Source organism: Chrysoperla carnea, chromosome 5 (genome assembly GCF_905475395.1).
Source record: "Chrysoperla carnea chromosome 5, inChrCarn1.1, whole genome shotgun sequence".
Lineage (NCBI taxonomy): Eukaryota > Metazoa > Arthropoda > Insecta > Neuroptera > Chrysopidae > Chrysoperla > Chrysoperla carnea.
The window spans coordinates 34,595,286-34,614,100 of record NC_058341.1 but is presented as its reverse complement, the minus strand read 5'-3'; the positions used below and the strand labels follow the sequence as shown (position 1 = coordinate 34,614,100).

The window sequence follows — 18,815 nt, the reverse complement described above, 5'->3', positions numbered from 1 at the left end:
ATGTTATTATAGTCTCTTAAATTGTAAATATGTTATTATAGTCGTCTCTTAAAGATAGACCAAAAAACCGAAAAAAGGCAAAGCATCATTTTTTCGAAAATCCAATGAATTCGGCACAGGAAATTTACGTATATATCTTCTCTTTACCAAAATACTTGTTTCGACGTACTCTAACATCTTCTTGATGTTTTAACATCATTTCAAATTTACACCCCGTATATAAACATATAATTCTCATATAAGAACAATAATTTAAAAATAATCACAACCTATTATAATCCACAATTATTTTATTAATATATAAATCGAAAGTAAATTATTACCGCCCGCTTTTGGAAATTTTAGCGAACAGAAATTAAATTCATATGCAAATTGTTCAGTATAATGCGTTGCTTCATATTTTTCAATGGGTCCATGGGAGTTGCCCGAAAATGGTTTTGAAAGACAAAAACTGGGAGAAATTCATTTTATTAAACATTTAAGTCACGTCAAAGGTTTTATGAAAACATATCTAAGAAAATTAACTGTTAAATACTAATGAAGTTATAGGTGCTACTACGGAAAGAGCATCAGAGCGGCAAAAAAAAACAATGCTGTAGAAAATAATATATATCGTAGTCAATTGGGAAAAAAATTTACTAATACATAATTGCCCATAGTATTTATTTTTCATATCTCTTTTATAAATATCTATGGATCTCCGCGACACACATAAATGGTATTTGTAAATAAGAAATCATAAGCTTCAAATCTTGCCATATTTCATTAATTTCCTACGAATTCTGAAATATAAAAATCATAGATACTTCTTGAAATTCTATAAAAATATCACATTTTTATAAAAGTATCAAAAAACGTTACGAAGAGAAAATATTATTTCATCTATAGAATATGAATAATAGACTGTGTTTTTTAATTAATTTTATTAAAAAAATTTCAATCACAAATTATATAAAAACAAATTAAAAACTATATTATTCAGTCTTTTTCGACCATTCGATTTAAATAAATCCATATATCTATTTAGATACTAGCTGCATTAATCTGTCGATAATATTTGCAAAATTATGCACATTTGTTACCAAAAATGGTTTATCTTGTTCACAATTCTTATCCACAATTGAATTTAATCCAACAATTATGTTTCCATTTTTCTATAAAGAAAATTAAAAAATTTTTTATTTACAAATAAGCGATTACTTATATAGTAGTTTTACCAAAAATTAATCTTAAGTTATCTGTAAAATTGCTCAACATTAAAAATAATCAAAGCTACCACAGATTTTGTTTCTAGGAATTTTTCCCATAGACTTTCCCGGAAATTTATCATGGATATACTGTCACGCTTGTTTTTAGGATTAAGGCAAATTTGAACCTCAAAAATTATAATATATACTGTTAAGATCATTATCCAGTTACTTACTTGTTCAATTACTAATGGACTTCCAATGTCAGGACTGCAATTACCTCCGATTCTGACTAAGCATATATTTGTTTCATCCATATTTGGGAACATTTCTTTACATTCTGTAAAAAATAACAAATTGCTTTACTTTCTACTTCCAAATTTAAATTGTTAATTTTGATTAAAATTCTTACTCTTTGGTTCACCATTCGTAACTTCAGTGGAAACAATACGATGTGAAATCACATCATCTGTGGAATTCTCTGCACTCCATCCAACAATTTTACCTTCAATTGTGTTCGGATCAAGAAAACTTGGTGGTAAAAATGCTTTGCTAACAGTTTTCGATAAGGTCAATGGTTTCTTTAATAAAACCATAGCAATATTATTTTTCACATTTTTGTCCCTAAAAGATGAAAATAAAATTATTTCAGATATGTATGAGGTTGAACAAAGCTTCTTATATGACAAGTTTGCAATAAGATAAAAGAGCTTTTCCTTACACATTGAGTAGAAAAGTGTTTAATTTTATGATAAAAGTGGCTTTTTTTCTGTTCGAGAACGTTTAAGAAATATTTTCTAAATTCCAAAAGGGACTTAGAGAACAAAATTAGACAAAATCGATTCATGGATTTACCACCAACAAATTTTTTCTCATAAGCTGTGTATTTTTCAGTATATGCAGGGCATTTAATCGATTAACCAGCTGATATATTTTCCTGCGTTTGGCTTAAAATAATTTTAAAGTACTTACTCGGGATTATATTCAGGATGAATAACGAATTTTAAAATTTCATGGAAAGTTCCTTTTTTATCATCGTCTACATCCACAGATCCAACTTTCACACGTATGAATGGTGTACGATCTCTTCCACTGTTATCAAAACAATCTGCTGAAGTAAATATCCAACGTTCATCAACAATTGTTCCGGTACATAATTTTTCATAACTCTCATCTTCATCTGAAATAATAATAAAGTCACAATAAGTAACATAGCCAAGATCCTGGTTAAGGACAAACATTTTTTTACTACGCTATTCTGATTTTGTATGCAAATGTACGTAATTTATATACTGAACAATTCGAAATAATAAATTTATTTTTGTTTACTTTTCAAAACTTAGATCGAACAATTTTGCGCTTTACTTTTGTCTAATTCTGTAAGTTCTAACTATATTTCAAATCAAAATTGGAAAACATCATTACTACCGCTTTTATGAATATACTTTTTAACACCCAGAAACTGGGAGAGATAAAACTTTTAAGTATACTTATTTTTTTCTTGATCTCCAGGCGTATATTTTAAACACAATAAAGCCTATAATTGACACATAAAAGCTTTTCTTACCATTATATTCTTGAATGGATGCCAAGTATGAATAATTGGACCCGGTGTTAGAATCATCAGTTGAACTTTTTTTCGAATATTTTTTAATATTAGAATTAATAAAATCTACAAAAGATCCAACATTTGTGTACACGATTGGATCATTTTCGTGACATCCAACTGTTCCAAATGATGTTATTCCCACAACGGTATGTCTTCCGTTCTGAAAATGAGAAAATACAACTTTTACTTATTCTAGTTACTTATCTATCATACAATCTATCCCAACGTCTTTTCTAAAATAATCTATTTAAAAAATAACAAAGAGGCTATAAAACTCCAAAAAGATTAGAAAAGAATGAGAATTGATTAGATAAGATTGAGTGATTAAGAAAAAAAAAACAATTTATCGTAAAAAAGCGTAGGGTGCTGCATTCCAATTATTGTAAACATTTTATTGACAGATAGATATTGGTAAAAGTAACGTCATTAGAAAATATCTTTAAAAGCACCTTACGCTTTTACGTTAAAATGATTTTTTTCAAATCACTCTATTTTTTTTTTTGAGCATATAGAAATTATTTTGTACTTTTTAGTTCAGCTAGATACAGAAGCGCGTTTTTTAGTTTTTTAAACTATTCTAAATTAATATTTTGAAATATTATCTGCGCTTCCACCATCAAATAATTTTTAGTTAATCGTTATTCATGAAGATCCTGGTCGGGATAATCGAACAAACTTACTAAATTCTTGTATTGTCATCTTGATAAGTGTGTAATAAATGTTATCTATAAATTAAATATGCAACTTACAATTGATAGAAGAAATGGGCCACCAGAATCACCTCTACAAGCATTGTATTTACTTTTATATCCTAAGCAGATTTGACTCTTTCGTAATGGTTCAAAATATTTATTGCAGGCTAAAAATAAAAAAATTTTATTAAAATTTTTACCATAAATATGTCTATGTATTTTAGCTAATTTTAGCTTCATGCACAGTAACAAGTGGTTTTAGGTCCGATATTCCACAAAAAAAAACGCTTTTAATTCCGTTTAAAATGAACTGAGGGATTGCAGGTCCCTGGGCAAAAATTCCCCAATAAATATTCATGAAAATAAATCTATAACATAAGATTCCTGGGGAAAAAATCAGCTGAAAAATAATTCGTTTATCTTCAAAAGGTTTTTTCGCATAGGAATCCTGGTAACAATTCTGAGCTTAAAATCAAAGGCACTAGACCCATTAAAAAGTAAATAACTCGTAACTTGTTTTTTCTTTAATTCGTCTTCTATTCACAAAGTGACAACTCCTGTCAATTTTTTCTTCAGAATTATATCGCATGATAAACATTTATTTTCCCTTACGGCTAATTATCATATATTGTGCGTTTCTCGAACGATGGACAATTTTAATTACCCTACCTGATCTTGGAGATACTGGAATATTCGCGTATCTTAAAACTTTTGAACTTATTTGTTCTGCATTATCGATTGCACCCCATCCAACAATTGTTCCTATTTGTCCATTTTTTGGGTCATAATTTTTTCTTGGTAAATTTACTGGTCGAACATATTTATTGAATTTCAATGGATGCTTTAATTGCAATAAAGCAATATCGTTAATATTCGTACTGAAAATGAAAAATTTATTTTTATAAAAACCAACTCAGAAACTAAATAGGGACTATGAATACTTACTCATCATTATATTGAGGATGCAAAATAATTCTGGAAACTTCTATAAATTGTGTGGTGTCTCCAAATTCAAAAGCTTTCGTATTACCAGCTTTGATATAATAGTCATTTGAGAAAGATGAGCCAATTGGAGCATAACAATGTGCAGCGGTTAAAATCCAGTTTGCATTTAATATTACACCACCACAGAATTTAGAATCAATATCTGTTAAAATTTAAAATTTATAGAAGCCAATTGAATTTTCTTTTCATTTAAGGTTGCACAGACACCATCCTCATTCATTTAATTCATAGAATAATAGTGTCTGCAGAACCTTATGAACAAAACACTTACTGCGTTCTCTTTCTTGTAACGAAACTTGATATGGAAACTGCCTTGCTTTTGCTATTTGTCCATTTAGAATTCTGTTTGGTATATCAGTAGGAAATTCTATTTTATCCAAATCAATATTTTCAACACCTAGAAAATAGAAAAATAATGGCTTACAATTTTTAAAGGCAGAAATTCTTTTTCCAAGAAATGTTGTTTAGAAATCCATTCTCACCAAAAAAGAAAATATGTTTGTTTCTAAGCAGTAATTTATTCCAAGGGCTAAGAAGACCGTTCTTAGAACTATTTTATTTTGAAATTTCAAAGATATTAACAGTAAACTTTCGATAAATCCTTTTACACTCTAAATATAACAACCTTAGGTTCAATATTAATTTCAGTATATGTTCAGGGCAAATCAAAAGAGTTCACATTTCAAGTTTTGCTTGGTTATTTTGTTTTTAAAGTCGTACATTAGAAAAATTTTTCAATTTTACTGTAAAATTTACTTTGTGGTAATCTTATATTTGCAAAAAGTACGCACAATGATTGTTCACAGTATTTTCAATAAAATAAATTTTTCCATTTGCCCACGCACTACAGGACATGGTATGATGGCATGTAATGATGTGACCAAGGCTACAACCAACTTTAATTTTATCTTGGTATAATTGATAATTAAACACTTTATTCCTATCAAATTAAGTAAAAATTACTGAAGCTTTCGAAGCAGCAATGCCAATTTTTAGCTTTTAACCTGTAGAAAAGAATCAAAAATTTTCTACGTTTATCGAACTTCAAAACTCTATGATTAATGGTTTTTGAGTGACTTATACGAGGTATAGAATATTGACATCATTGACAGAACAGTTTTCAGTTTTTTATAACGAGATACCTTCAAGATAAAACAGGATTGAAATAGAACAAGGTGTTTTTTTAGCAAAAATGAAACTAATTTTATTTGAAATTTTTTTCAAAAGGCTAAAATAATTTTCTTTTATTCTTGATTTTATTGAAAAATAAACAAATTTGGCCCCAAAAATTATAAAACCAGGTTCCAAAAATAGAAATCTAGTTTTATATTATTATTTTAAATAAAAGTTGCTTTTTTGTGATAAAGAACAAGATATATATGTACACTCAGTGGCACAAAAAATGCACGGATTACATGTAATCTGTGCATTTTTTGTGACACTGAGCTATGTATGTAAAAATGTATCTATGTTTCTAGGTGTCTGTACCTCTAGCGATCGCAATTTAAGTCAGATTTGAATAAAATTTGCTATCAAGAAGGATTTTGGTATTTGAAAGGTCCAGTTAAAGAGAAAAATCGACCGATAAACAAGGGGTTGGCGTTGAGACGCTTCGCAGAGTACAAAATTTTGTCATTATAATTCTATGTATTTTCTGATTCTTTCCGATCAATTATGGTCCATCTTCTAATTTCCGGTCCATTATGGTAAACCAAATCGTACCCTATTTTCTACTGGCATTCTAATGAATTATTTGCTTTTTAAATATCCGATTTTTTCTTTTCTTTTCTTCGATAAGAAGTGATAAATCATTGTAAGATTCATTTTTAACATAAAATAATCGAATGAATGTTGTGCTCTTAAAAATCAAGAAAATATGAATAGATGTGTTAAACTGGGAAGTACTGACACAAAATTTCAAATCAATTGTTACACTTATGGTGTTTCTGAACTGATCGCTTAAGATACAGCTACTACAATAACTCATCAAAAATAATAATATGACACCAGTGTCAAGTCATTCTTATCGTTCTATTATGCCTCGACGATCAGCGCTGTGACCTTCATTTACATTTAGATCAAGCTATTATAGCTCGTAGATACTAATTGATACCAATGACTTGAACTCTTATGGCAAGGTCTTCAAGTCTTTGAACCGTGAATACTTAAAGGCAAATAATAGCTGAAGTTATAAAGACAATGTCAAGGTTAGAAGAGCAAGAAATTATTATGGAATCTTCAACAACCCTTAAATGACTAAGAAGTCATCTTAAAGTCTTAGTAACAAGCCTAAGAAGCTGAGTAAAGTATGCAGGGTGTCAAAGTTATTTAATAGCAGGACTTTATCAAATGGTATAGAACGTAAAAGCTTTCCCAGCTATAAGTGTTCTGAGAAATTTTCATTCATTTAATGCCTAGCATTTGGTGAATTCTTGTTGATGTAACTTAGACTACCCTGTATAGAAAGAATTTTTCAGAAAAGAAAGGAAGGATAATTACAAGAGTAATAAACATCCATTCTGGACTGAAGAAGTTCATTTTAAGCCGCGTCAGCAATAATAAACAATAACTTACCGTAAACACATGCTAATGTTGAAATTAACAACAACCCAATGTCAACCGCATACATCTTGATTACACTGACAACAAACAACTAAACAAAATAATATTTTGTAGTCATTTATATAAATTTTTGTTGAGGAAAATAGATTGGGATTCCCTATTTTGTTTTTAAACTATTATAAAATAAAAACCCTGTAAATGATTCCACAAGAGCTTCAACTCTCTTCTTATGTGGTTTTTCCGATAAACAATTGTTTTAAATTATTGTCGGCAAAACATTAATTTTTGATAAAAAGCTTAAACGTAAAAATTCGTTTGAAAACAAGTAAATTTGAAAAACATCCCCAAAATTACTTTTATTATTATTTTCTAATTTCCAAAAAAAAAAATTTATTAGGGAATTTGTTTATTTTTTGGAATTTAGCCTATAAAGGAAAAATTTTCCGAACTTTGTCCTTTTTCACCTCTGATTTATTAATTCTTTTCCCTCTTGATCTGTAGCAATTTAAGAAAAATCTCTGAGAGAATGCATTGGGGTAAAAGCAAATTGAAAGTTGAAAAACTGTATTTTCGGTAAAATTTTCTTGAAGTATGAAAGCTTAAGTACATGAAAGTTGACGATATTTTTTCTCCCGTTGCAATTGCATCATTCTTGCCGGAGTATCGTTTTGATACATTTGTATTTTTTGGATCTACTTGCAGTTTAGTCAAAAATTTGTGTCTAGTCTAACAACCAAGTGAAACGGTGATATTGAGAGAGCTGTTCTTTTAAAGTAAAGAGTTCGACAAATTTTTAAATTCCTCGCCAACTAAAAGTTAATTGAATATCTGCTCTTTGTAAAATCAAAAAAAAGACAATAAATAAAGATAAAAAGCTGATATTTATTAAATTTAGCAGAAGTACCTACGCAATTAAAGTTTGACAGAACCAGAACTTAAATACGGCAAATCTCACAATATCGCACATGCTCAAACTACCTAAGGACTTTTATTTGTTAAAACTGAGATCAAAAGTTCCTACACTAAATTTACGCTGGACAAATTTTTTTTGGTAATTTTGATTTTTTGGTAATAATCAAAAAAACAAAAATTGTGAGGAGTTAACAATTTTTTCCTTCACTCACTTACACTACCTTCGATATTTTATATTCTGTTTTGTTGCGAAAATGGAAATAAAAGCTAAAAGCATTAAGGAAATACTTTTGAATTTAAATATTAATCAATAAATTTTTAAACTATGGGATTAGGAAAATACACTATATGTAAATAAATAAATAATATTTATATCATTGACTTTTAATAATAACTAGTAGGGTAAGATGCAGTACCTATACAGAGTCAAAAGTACCTTGAATTAATCTTTCTCAGCAGATATTGATATTAATTGAACAACATTTCCATTAAAATCAGGACAATTTATCAGAGTACAGGCAGGCTGAAGACTGGCCGCTTATATGGTTTTATTTTCGTATAAACTAGAAATAACATTTTTCCTGGAAAATATATCTGATACATTATTATAGATAACTTCCGTCTTACTAACCATGCTCAACATAATTCACTGGTTCTTGGTGAGTAGGTACATTGTTATAACATATTCCAGTTTTAAGAGTAACGTTTTGAAGAGCATCAAATACGCAACGTGATGTACCTTGAATCAAACAACATAATGTACCTAGAAACTAACAATTTATGCATTTCAATATGTAAATATTAAAATTTAAAATTAAATTCTTGTGTTTTATGGGTTTTCAAGTATAGGTAAGCAAAATATTAGTGGGGAAAAAAAGACAACCCAGATTCATAAAAAGTAATAGTTGAAGCTGTTGTTGGACTCTGAAAGAAGTGGATTGCTATACAGATTCAATTATATTGTTCATGGAAATCACAGTTCGTGTAACGTTGAAAAAAATGCATATTGTTGAGAAATAACAGTGCTATAATTAGAGGCAATTTCCATTATAAAATTTTAATGCATTTCAAAAAAAAAAAAAAAAAGTTAAAATAAATGTAAATTTTGATTCAAGGAACTACTCCTTCCCCTATTGATAATAACAAGTATAATTAAAAATGTTTATTCTTAATGATTTTAATATTTTTAATTTATTAATTATATAGCGCGTCTACTAAAAGTCTGGAATTTTTAAGTGAGATAGTGTATTTAATTAATTTGCTAACGCATAATAGGAGGGAAAGAGTGCTTTGACAACTAAGCAACTATGCGGTATATCAAATATATATAATCCTTACGTATTTTATGTCTTGTATTTTCGTTTCATACCAGAGGTAGACAATAGCTAGGATCTAATTTCGTTCACAAGTATTTTTGCATGCTAAACATCAATATTTGGAATTTTTAAGTTCTGCGTGCTTTGAATAACAAAACTCCTAATTTTGCAAGGCGATAGAGGTGTTAAATAATAAGAATAGCTGAAGAAGTATTGGCAGTATAGCATTTATTCTAAACACAAAATTGTATGTATATATGTTACATAAGGACGTTCCCAAAATAATGAATGTATGGTAATATTTGAGACTTACGTTTCAAATTTGACATTGAATTCTGTTAGAACCTAATCGACAATCAAGAGAAAATCACTTATAGAACAAATAACACATAAATGCTATTCATTTCATAACTTGTATTTTATAATGTATTTTTTGGAAAAACGAGTGTCGTTTGTTATAAGTAATGATTTTTCTATGGTGCAGACTCTGAAGTGAAAGATACCCTGCAGTAAAAATAAAACCCCTTTCAAAAAATTAAAAATAATTTTAAAATAAATGTTTTGTTTTTGAAGTCAGTTTCATTTTTTTTTTTAATAACTACTTAAAAATTGTTTGAGTTTCAATAATCAAACATTTTCAATAATTTAAAAAGATAAACAATGTATAGGTATTAAACCGGTTTTATTAATCATATTTAACATTATTATTAAAATAACAGCAGTTAACTTCACATTTTGTACAATTAAAGAACTGGTAATCGTTTAATAATTGTTAGTTATCACGCTTTTAAATAATAATTAAATATTAACAAATAGGACTTAAAAAAATTATTAAGTACGCCTAGGTCCTTCAAACTGAAATGCTTGATGTTAGATAATTAGATTTGGCAGGAACAGCAAGAGAAATCGAAATCACTTTTTTTTTTGGAATTGTTGATTGATGGACATTGGAAAATTTTTTATTAATTCATATATGGATTGGATGGCTAAAAAAAATTCTTGGGAATTCAAAATGCTATTATAATTTTATAAACCGGTTGTTAAAAAGAGTATATGAAAAAATATTAACAAATGTTTATTGCATGAAAAACCCTTTTTGTTAAAGATACTAGAACTTGCTTTTGAAATTTTGTTTTTCTCTTGTTGTTTTACAAAAGAGTGTCGAAATTATATAATTATTTGGACAAAGTTGATGATGGAAAAATTTATTGAAATTGAATTTTCATTCATCAGTTTATAAAATGTTGAGGCCAGTTTTCGTGCGTATAGAAAGAAAAAAATTAAAAATAAAAGATTCCAAAAATGCCCTACATTTCTAAACGACCATTAACATTTCTATTAAGCTTTTTGAATTTGTGTACACTGTGTTCATTCAATTTTAAAAGTGAATATTAGTACTAATCGAAAGAAGGCATTTTTTAAAGAATAAAGTGTTTTCGTAAATCTTACAATAAAAAAGTTTTCCGTATGTAACCAACTTAAGTAGACACTCTATACATATGCCCCTTGCTCCCTGCCAAATATTTTTTATTAAACATATGTTTTATAACCCAAAACAGGAAGTGGAGTTAATACAAAGTGGCAATATTGACAACCACGGTGGTGTTATTATCAAATTCCCTTCATAGTCTTTGATTCTAACGAATAAAGTTAATTTTGGAGGACGCAAATAAAATACCGCCAAATTTCTAAATTATTTCTTAACCACCTTAAATTACATAAAAAAGGCGAGTTTCATAACATTGAAGAAAATTCATTTGTAATTCTACGGAAATTATAATTTTAAGCAAATTATGTTAATTAAGTATACGTTATTTTTATTTTTAATACCTTATTATTTAATTTAAAAAACATTCTTGATAATTAAGTAAATGCGACTAAAAGTTTTAGAAATAATTCCACCAAGATGACGTATACGTTTAGGCGTAAAGATTTTTCCGGAGTGGTCTTATTATGCATCACATCCCGTAGCATTGGAAGTTTGATTTGAACCACTTCCTTTTTGATGAGAAGATATTTCGATACTCGTTACTCCCCAGATAAAATCGCATTATGTTGGTTAGATTATCGAAGTTTATAGGCAATCAATCAGATGACGGAATTGAAAATTTTAACTATCGGTATTTTCATATCGGTATTCTTAAGCATTAATTATATTTAAAAAACGTCACAAATGATTTTTTTTTTCGAAATTTCAGCAACATGGCGGGATCTTGTTGAGAATATCGAAAGTATACAAATAAAAAAATCGTGGAGAGTATACATCCTGAACAAGAAAATACTCTTTTCTAAGAATTTTAAAGTGGAAAAATTATTTGATGGGTTTGTTATTTACAGCTTTTTCATAATAGCTCTTATATTTGGCCTTACCCTAAAATAAATTATTATATGAGTTTAATTTATTTAAAAACAATTTTAATTTCCACACCGGCTTACAATTTCTTATTTTTTATAATATTATTAATAAATTCACTATAATACAAAATATTTGAGACCAAAAATGGTTTATTTTCTTCACAATTTTTTCCAATTATGGTATTCAATCCAAGTATAAAATTACCTTTGTCCTGAAAAAAATAAAAATAAAACTTATAAACAAATTTTATAAAATTGCGTACAAATTAATAAATTATACTTACACTTGGAACAATTAATGGACTACTTGTATCGAAATTGCATGTCTTATCAGTTCGAACGACGCATATTGTGGATTCAGCTTGATTCGGAAAATATTTTTTACATTCTAAAAACAGGAAGCAACATGTAAAACATATTAATTATTTAACCTGGTAGCACTCGCGTTATAAGGAATTTGCCCACGATCGATTGAAAACATAAATAACTTTTATTTTTCTAACGGTGTATGTGGTTGAAACTTTTACTATTTTTCATATAATTTTATCTATTTTAGAATTTTGATTTTTTTAAATTTATTTAACCGATCTACAGTTTTTTTAAATATATTTTTTCAAGTACTTCAGGTATTGTGAGAATTTTTCTCGTTACGAGAGAAGGTGTAAGTAAAAAAAATATTAAAAATAAATTAAAAACTTGTGAAACATATATGAATTTAATTTTTCTTAAAAGTTTTCTTAAAATAAACAATTTTTGCGGATTTTTTCGGGACGTACGCACTAGTAAACGGAGTAACACAACCGTACACTGCTGTCTGGCATACTTTATTTCAATAAGAAGAAAAAATCAACATCCAGCCTTTAAAAAATCAATTGTTTCGTGACACTCCTATACCATTTGAGAATGTCATTAAAAAACTTACCTTCTTGGTCACCGTTTGTTACATTTGCCGTTGCCAAGCTGTATTCTGTATTATCTTCTATATCATTGATTGAATTCTCAATGTGCCAACCAATTATTTGACCTTTGAAAGACTTAACATCAAAATCATTTGATGGTAAAAATGCTTTTTGCTCAGATTGTAAACTAGGTAAGGATTCTTTCAATTTGATTAAAGCTACATTGAATTTCATATCTTTATCTCTGAAAAAAGTCACAACTTTAATTCAGGCATCACAATAATATATTTCCTATGTAGCCATGTTAAAAATATGAATATAGGAACTATTTGATGTAAAAATTGGGAAATTTTAAAGCCTTACAGAGAACTCTACAACATGAGAATAGAACCAAATAATTATTAACGCAGAGAGGAAATTTCAAGATATACTTAAGCCTGAAAGGAAAAGAAAAATCTTGTATGAACTAAGCTTCAAAATTGCTTTAAAAACGCTTTTAAGACCAGAAAAATTAAATTTTCATGAAAAACCCGAATGTTAAGAAAAGAATTTCCTCATCATAATGGAACATTTTAAATATATCTATCCTGGACTTTAATAGTAATTTATTTACAAGCTTTAAATGTTATTATATAATCATAAGAAATTTTTTGTCTCTATATTTAACAACTGGAGGCGCTCAACTATAGTCAGAAAATTTTTTTTATTTTATATGCATTTTATTAAACGTAGAACATGTGGGCGCGTAAAGCCATTATGAAAAGTTAAATATACCTATATAGGTGCGCCAGAGGAAAAAACTAGTGTAAAAAAGTAAGTTAAATATAAATAAGTTACAAAATAGTCGTCTCTAGCAAAATCTGCCTGAAGGAACACACTATAAATTACAAATGCCATTCCTACCAGAACGGTTTGGTTTCGCTAGATTTTATTTATAAATTTTATATCTATGTAATCCTTGTGGAATAAACTAGTTATGAAGGTTATTATGAACACCTTGTATGTCTAGTCAACAAGTTCAAAATTGGTGAAATATGGAAATAATGATCTTAATTCTGAAGTCGGAATGACGTCTGGAAAAATATGCCAGAAGAATTTTTCATCACACAAAAAAAATTTCAAAAGTTATCAATAATTAAAGATGAGAAAAAGGTATTTCGTCAATATTTTATAAAATATTAAAGAAATTTAAAAAAACATTCCTTAAAGAGGAGAAAATATCCAATAAAAAATCCAAAATTGCTGTAGTAGCCGCCATATAAATGAGTACGTAGTTATTAAGACTAATATTTCTATATTTCACTAATTGGAAATTGTGGGCTAGACTATTGTACGCAGTTGTAACTTTTAACCATTTTTCTGTAAAATTCGATTTCGAATAGTTATTTGTGTGTTCTTTCCTACACTAAATAAATTACCTAACTTTTTAATTCAATAGGAAACATTTTTTTATAGATAAAATTTTAATTTATTGTGTATAGGTCGGTTAATTGAACTTTTTAGTTTTTTATTATTTATTATGTTTATTTATTTTCCCTGGTGTTAATCAACTCTATCTTTACTTGCAATTATGTACTTTGGAAAGATATATAAATGATATACAAATTGAGCAACACGTTTTTAAAACTTTTGGATTTGGGTATTCAAGTGAAACAAAAACATGGAGCAATCGTGGTAATTATTGTGAATATATAGTGGGATTGACGATTGAAAATGTTCTAAGAAAGTTATCTAATTCAATTCGTTAACGTGTTTGATTATGGTGTGAAGAAAAAGGAGAATACCGAGTGTCCTCGATCCTTTTCCCTACATTAAACTAAATTATATTTTTACTGAAATAAAATATCTTACTCAATCTTATACAATGGATGACGAATGAATTTTGAAATTTCTAATAATTCATCAACATTAATATTGGGATTCGGTGAACCAATTTTTATTCGCATAAAGGATACCCGATTTTTATTTTCATTATCAAAACAATCAGCCGTTGTTAACACCCATTTTTCATGAATAATGACCCCAGTGCAAAAATTCTCATATGATTCTTCAAGTTCTAAAACAATTTTGTTATTTTACATGAAATTTGTTTTATTTTTTGTATTTCACTACATACCATCATAGTCCAATAATGAAACTAGATATGGATGAGGTTTTTCATCGATATCTTTATTCGTTTTTTCGGATGCTCCAATAATTGTTTTCTTTATAAAATCGAGGTGAGATACAACATTAGTATATACAATTGGTTCGTCTTCATAACATCCTTCTGTTCCATACGAAGTGATTCCAACAACAGCTGGTTTTCCTTTCTAGAAAATGAGATTTATTTATCAACAATATTATAATTAAGGGCACTATTTGATTATATTTACAATAGTTTGAACAAACGGACCGCCAGAATCTCCAGCACATGCATTGTACTTGCTGTTAACTCCCAAACATAGTTGATTTTTTGTCAATGGATTTTCGAAATATTCATCACATTCTACACGAAAAGAGAAAAATTGTAAACTTGTTAGGACATGGGGCTGGTAAACGTAGGTTGACTATTTGGAGATTTTGGAGTCTTTTCAGTGAGATGGATTGTTAAAAATCGCTGGCAATATATTAGTTATTATTATGCAAGAAACTTCGAAAAAAAAACTTCTTAAAAACTTTCTTTTATTTAAACTTCTCCTTCTTTTTTAAACTAAAGTTTTTACAAGTTTAGTCTTTTAATTAAAGTTGAACAAAAGTTTAATAGTTTTTCATTTTGAATCGACTAGGTGTTCGCGACTTTGACAATTTCTCATCAAAATTAAGGAAAGTTAACGCATATTAAATACACTAGAATTAGCCGATAGAATCATGTTAACGAATCATTATTTATTTGTAAAATGATATCAGTCTTGAGTCTCATACTACGATTGGCTTTTTGGACGTCATTATCGATCGAAACTTTCCAATTCGATTTTTTTAATCTGTTGTATTTTAGGGTTGTAGCTAAAAGTATGAAAAAAAATGCAGAATCAACAATCGAATATCCACAATGCTTGCACGGTTTTGAGTGGCATGGGACTTACATCTTCGTGCACATCACGATATAAATTGCCAGTTGCGATACTCAATTTTATTATCCCCAAAAATAGCGATGGTTTTCGTTAGAATAACTACAGATTTGATCCTGATATTCTTATATATATATAGCATTAACTGAACCAATCGACTCAGATTTGCACACGTATAATTTCCGAATAGTCTCCGATTGGGCTAATCGTGGAGACTGTAGCAATTACGGGTTACACAAAAAGTAAATATTTGCATTCCTAAAATGAGTAGAAAATTATTCAAGAAATATTAATAATAAAAAAACAATACCTTCTTTTTTGGATACGGGTATTGTGGCGTATCGCAATGCTAGTGAGCTTACTTCTTCATCATTATCAATTGCACCCCAACCTACAATAGTTCCAATACCTTTCGCTTTGTAATTCTTTGGTGGCAATGCAATAGGTCTTACGTATTTATTATATTTTAACGGATACTTTAATTGTAATAATGCTATATCGTTGACAAACGTTCTGTAACAAATAATTCAATGAAATATTTTTATATATGAAAAAAAAAATAGAGTTGAGATATTTATTTTGTTATAAGGAACTATCAGAAACGCTCACATTCGATACAGTGGGGAATCCATTGAGTTATTCTTATGAGAAACAACATGTTAGTATTTTTATTTTTGTTACTTAAGTATAGTATTTCTTTATCTCTATACTTAATTTGTTTTATGTGTTATCAGGCAGGATTCAGAAATAGTGAACACCTAAACAGTACTTCTAAAAATTTAAGAATACTTGTCCAATTATCACCAAAGAGAGAATATGGGATGTACCCTTAAAGTTTGTAGGTAATTTTGTTGAAAAAATATAACGGAACTTACATATTATTATAGCCGGAATGAAAAACAATTCTTTTTACAGGAACATATTGTGCTGTTGGACCCAAATCATTAGCTTTAACAACACCAGCTTTCACACGGAAATCATTTCGAAATTTGTTACCATTTTTTACTTCGTTAAAGTAACAATGTGCAGCTGTTAGTATCCATTTTGGTTTTATAATTACACCACCACAAAATTTATAAGTTCTATCTGTTAAAAAAATTTCAAAACCTGTTAGAACCTACAACTTTACATCGATAAAATCGATATTTGTATCTATGAAAGTTTTATGATCCATTTGATTCTTTTGTTTTGTTTCGAACTTAATTATTATCAATTTTATTAATAGCTACGTACCTCGAGTATTTTCTTGCAATGAAACTTGAAATGGAAAAGTCATCGGCTTTGCAACACGTCCATGTAAAATTCGATCTATTTCAGCAGTATCAATATTTGGATCATCAATTTCTACATCTGTATCGATTTCTTCGCCTATTTTATTAAAATTAGGGCATTAAAATAGCTCAAAAATTGATAAATAATTTTTAAAGCTGTTATTCTTTAATAAGAAATACACAAAAAATCAAAACAACACATTCATTGCGGAAAATGCTTTCAGATTATAAAGAAAATATACCCAAATTTTTCACAGTATCGAATAAATAAATAATTTCAGTTCAAGTTATACGATTAAAAACCATTCATAGAAGCTTACCAAATTACCAATTTTGATAAAGGTCAGACTTATATTGATTTTTTTTATCAATCTCTTTAACGAAATTTTAAAGAAACATATAAAAGAGTAGAACTTTGTCGTCTCTGGCACCCTTATGAAAAGCCCTTAAGAGATTTTTCTTCCATATAATAATTTAAATACTTACCGCACGTGTAATTAATCAATAACAGCACCAAACTTATCAAATAAAGCCGTTGTTGCATTGTTCGTGTAACTTGAGATGAAAGTATTATTAATTACAATTGATTGATTACAGAAACTGAAGTGTGACAAATTAATGAAATGATTTATAAATATAGAAATTTTTATAAATTTATTTATATTATTTATAAATTATTTATTATAAATAATTAACATTTATTTAATTTAATGATCAGATTAATTAAGGAACGATTTTAATCTAGGACTTAGTAAATACGATTTGAAAGTGAAAGTTAATTTATGTTCTAAGTAGAGGAATTCTAAAGAGCAATTGTAAAGGATTCCATCCATTTAAATTTTTTTATATCATCTCAAAATAATAAAGAGCTATCCTAAAATTGCGAAAGAGGAAATTTTGATAGAAACCAGGTTTTTTATTAAATATTGTAAATCGATAATAATTGATAGTGTATAGTATGTTGTTATGCATGGAACAGCAAATCGGCCAGAATTTGTAGCATAAAGAGTTAGTGTTCCATACGAAGCTTTTTGTCGAAATTTTTCGAGTAGATCAATTTACATAAATGTGGTATAATTTCGTTAATACAGCAACTATTTGCTGTTCCGTATTCTAATCCTAGGTTGAAATATCTTATTAAAATTCATAAAAAAAAAGAATCTTGTGAAAATCAGTGAAAACTTGGTTTTACAATTTTACATCAAGCTTCAAATTTTTGAAAACTCTAAGCCATAAGCTTTCACGCTTTGTTTTATAATTGTCAACGCTATACAGTACAAATAGCGTAAAATTTAATTCGTAAATTTTGAGACACTAAATGAAAGAAAATTAAAATGTATTAGGATAACCCAACAGCAGCAGTTGAAGCATTAAAAAAAGTATCTGACAGGAGCTGGTTTATTCCAGTGGTATTGCTACAGAATGTAAAAAAACAAACTAAGATTGAAAATCATAGATTTTAAAATCACAATCTATTTGAAAATTTCGTTTCATATCGATTAATATAATGGATATACTTAATTTTATTTTATTCACGCCGTGCCGATCGTAACCAAATTTGCAGCGAGAAACATACACAATTTGTGTAAGAATTGCGCTTAGCGAATTCATACTGATTATGACTACATGGAAATAGAAATGCGTATTTATATAAGTCAAAATTTATCTCGGAAATTGGGAAAAATCGAAATATAATTCGAAATATCCTAGAGTTCTATTTTTGATATTACTTATAATACAATTTATTAGCTTATGCAAAAATGTCTCAAAAAAAGTTAAGGAGGAATCTATACATTTAAAAAAAAGAATATCTTTTTTGAAAATTGAAATTTGTCTCCTGTTTCTAACAATTTAAAAAATGTATTTTATGGTCAGACTTAATTTTAATTTGCTTGTTCACAAATTTCAATTATTTTAAGGTTTCATTATGTCAAGTAAAGAAAGTCTCCTTCTTTAC

General features: G+C 28.1%; 1 protein-coding gene across 1 annotated transcript; it reads right to left on the bottom strand.

The window, feature by feature from the left end:
- Window positions 1-962: 962 nt before the first annotated feature.
- Window positions 963-17,402, bottom strand: LOC123301132. The gene is made up of 20 exons (XM_044883866.1): window positions 17,345-17,402; window positions 16,821-16,955; window positions 16,501-16,673; window positions 16,197-16,228; window positions 15,898-16,100; window positions 14,913-15,025; window positions 14,654-14,849; window positions 14,389-14,593; window positions 12,561-12,781; window positions 11,923-12,026; window positions 7,068-7,146; window positions 4,765-4,890; window positions 4,434-4,635; window positions 4,158-4,366; window positions 3,546-3,655; window positions 2,755-2,956; window positions 2,160-2,367; window positions 1,600-1,811; window positions 1,424-1,527; window positions 963-1,154 (listed from the first exon to the last, which is right to left on the bottom strand). The coding sequence occupies exons 1-20, from the start codon at window positions 17,400-17,402 to the stop codon at window positions 1,020-1,022; spliced, it is 3,027 nt and encodes a 1,008-aa protein (XP_044739801.1). The 3' UTR covers window positions 963-1,019.
- Between the last annotated feature and the right edge of the window lie 1,413 nt (window positions 17,403-18,815).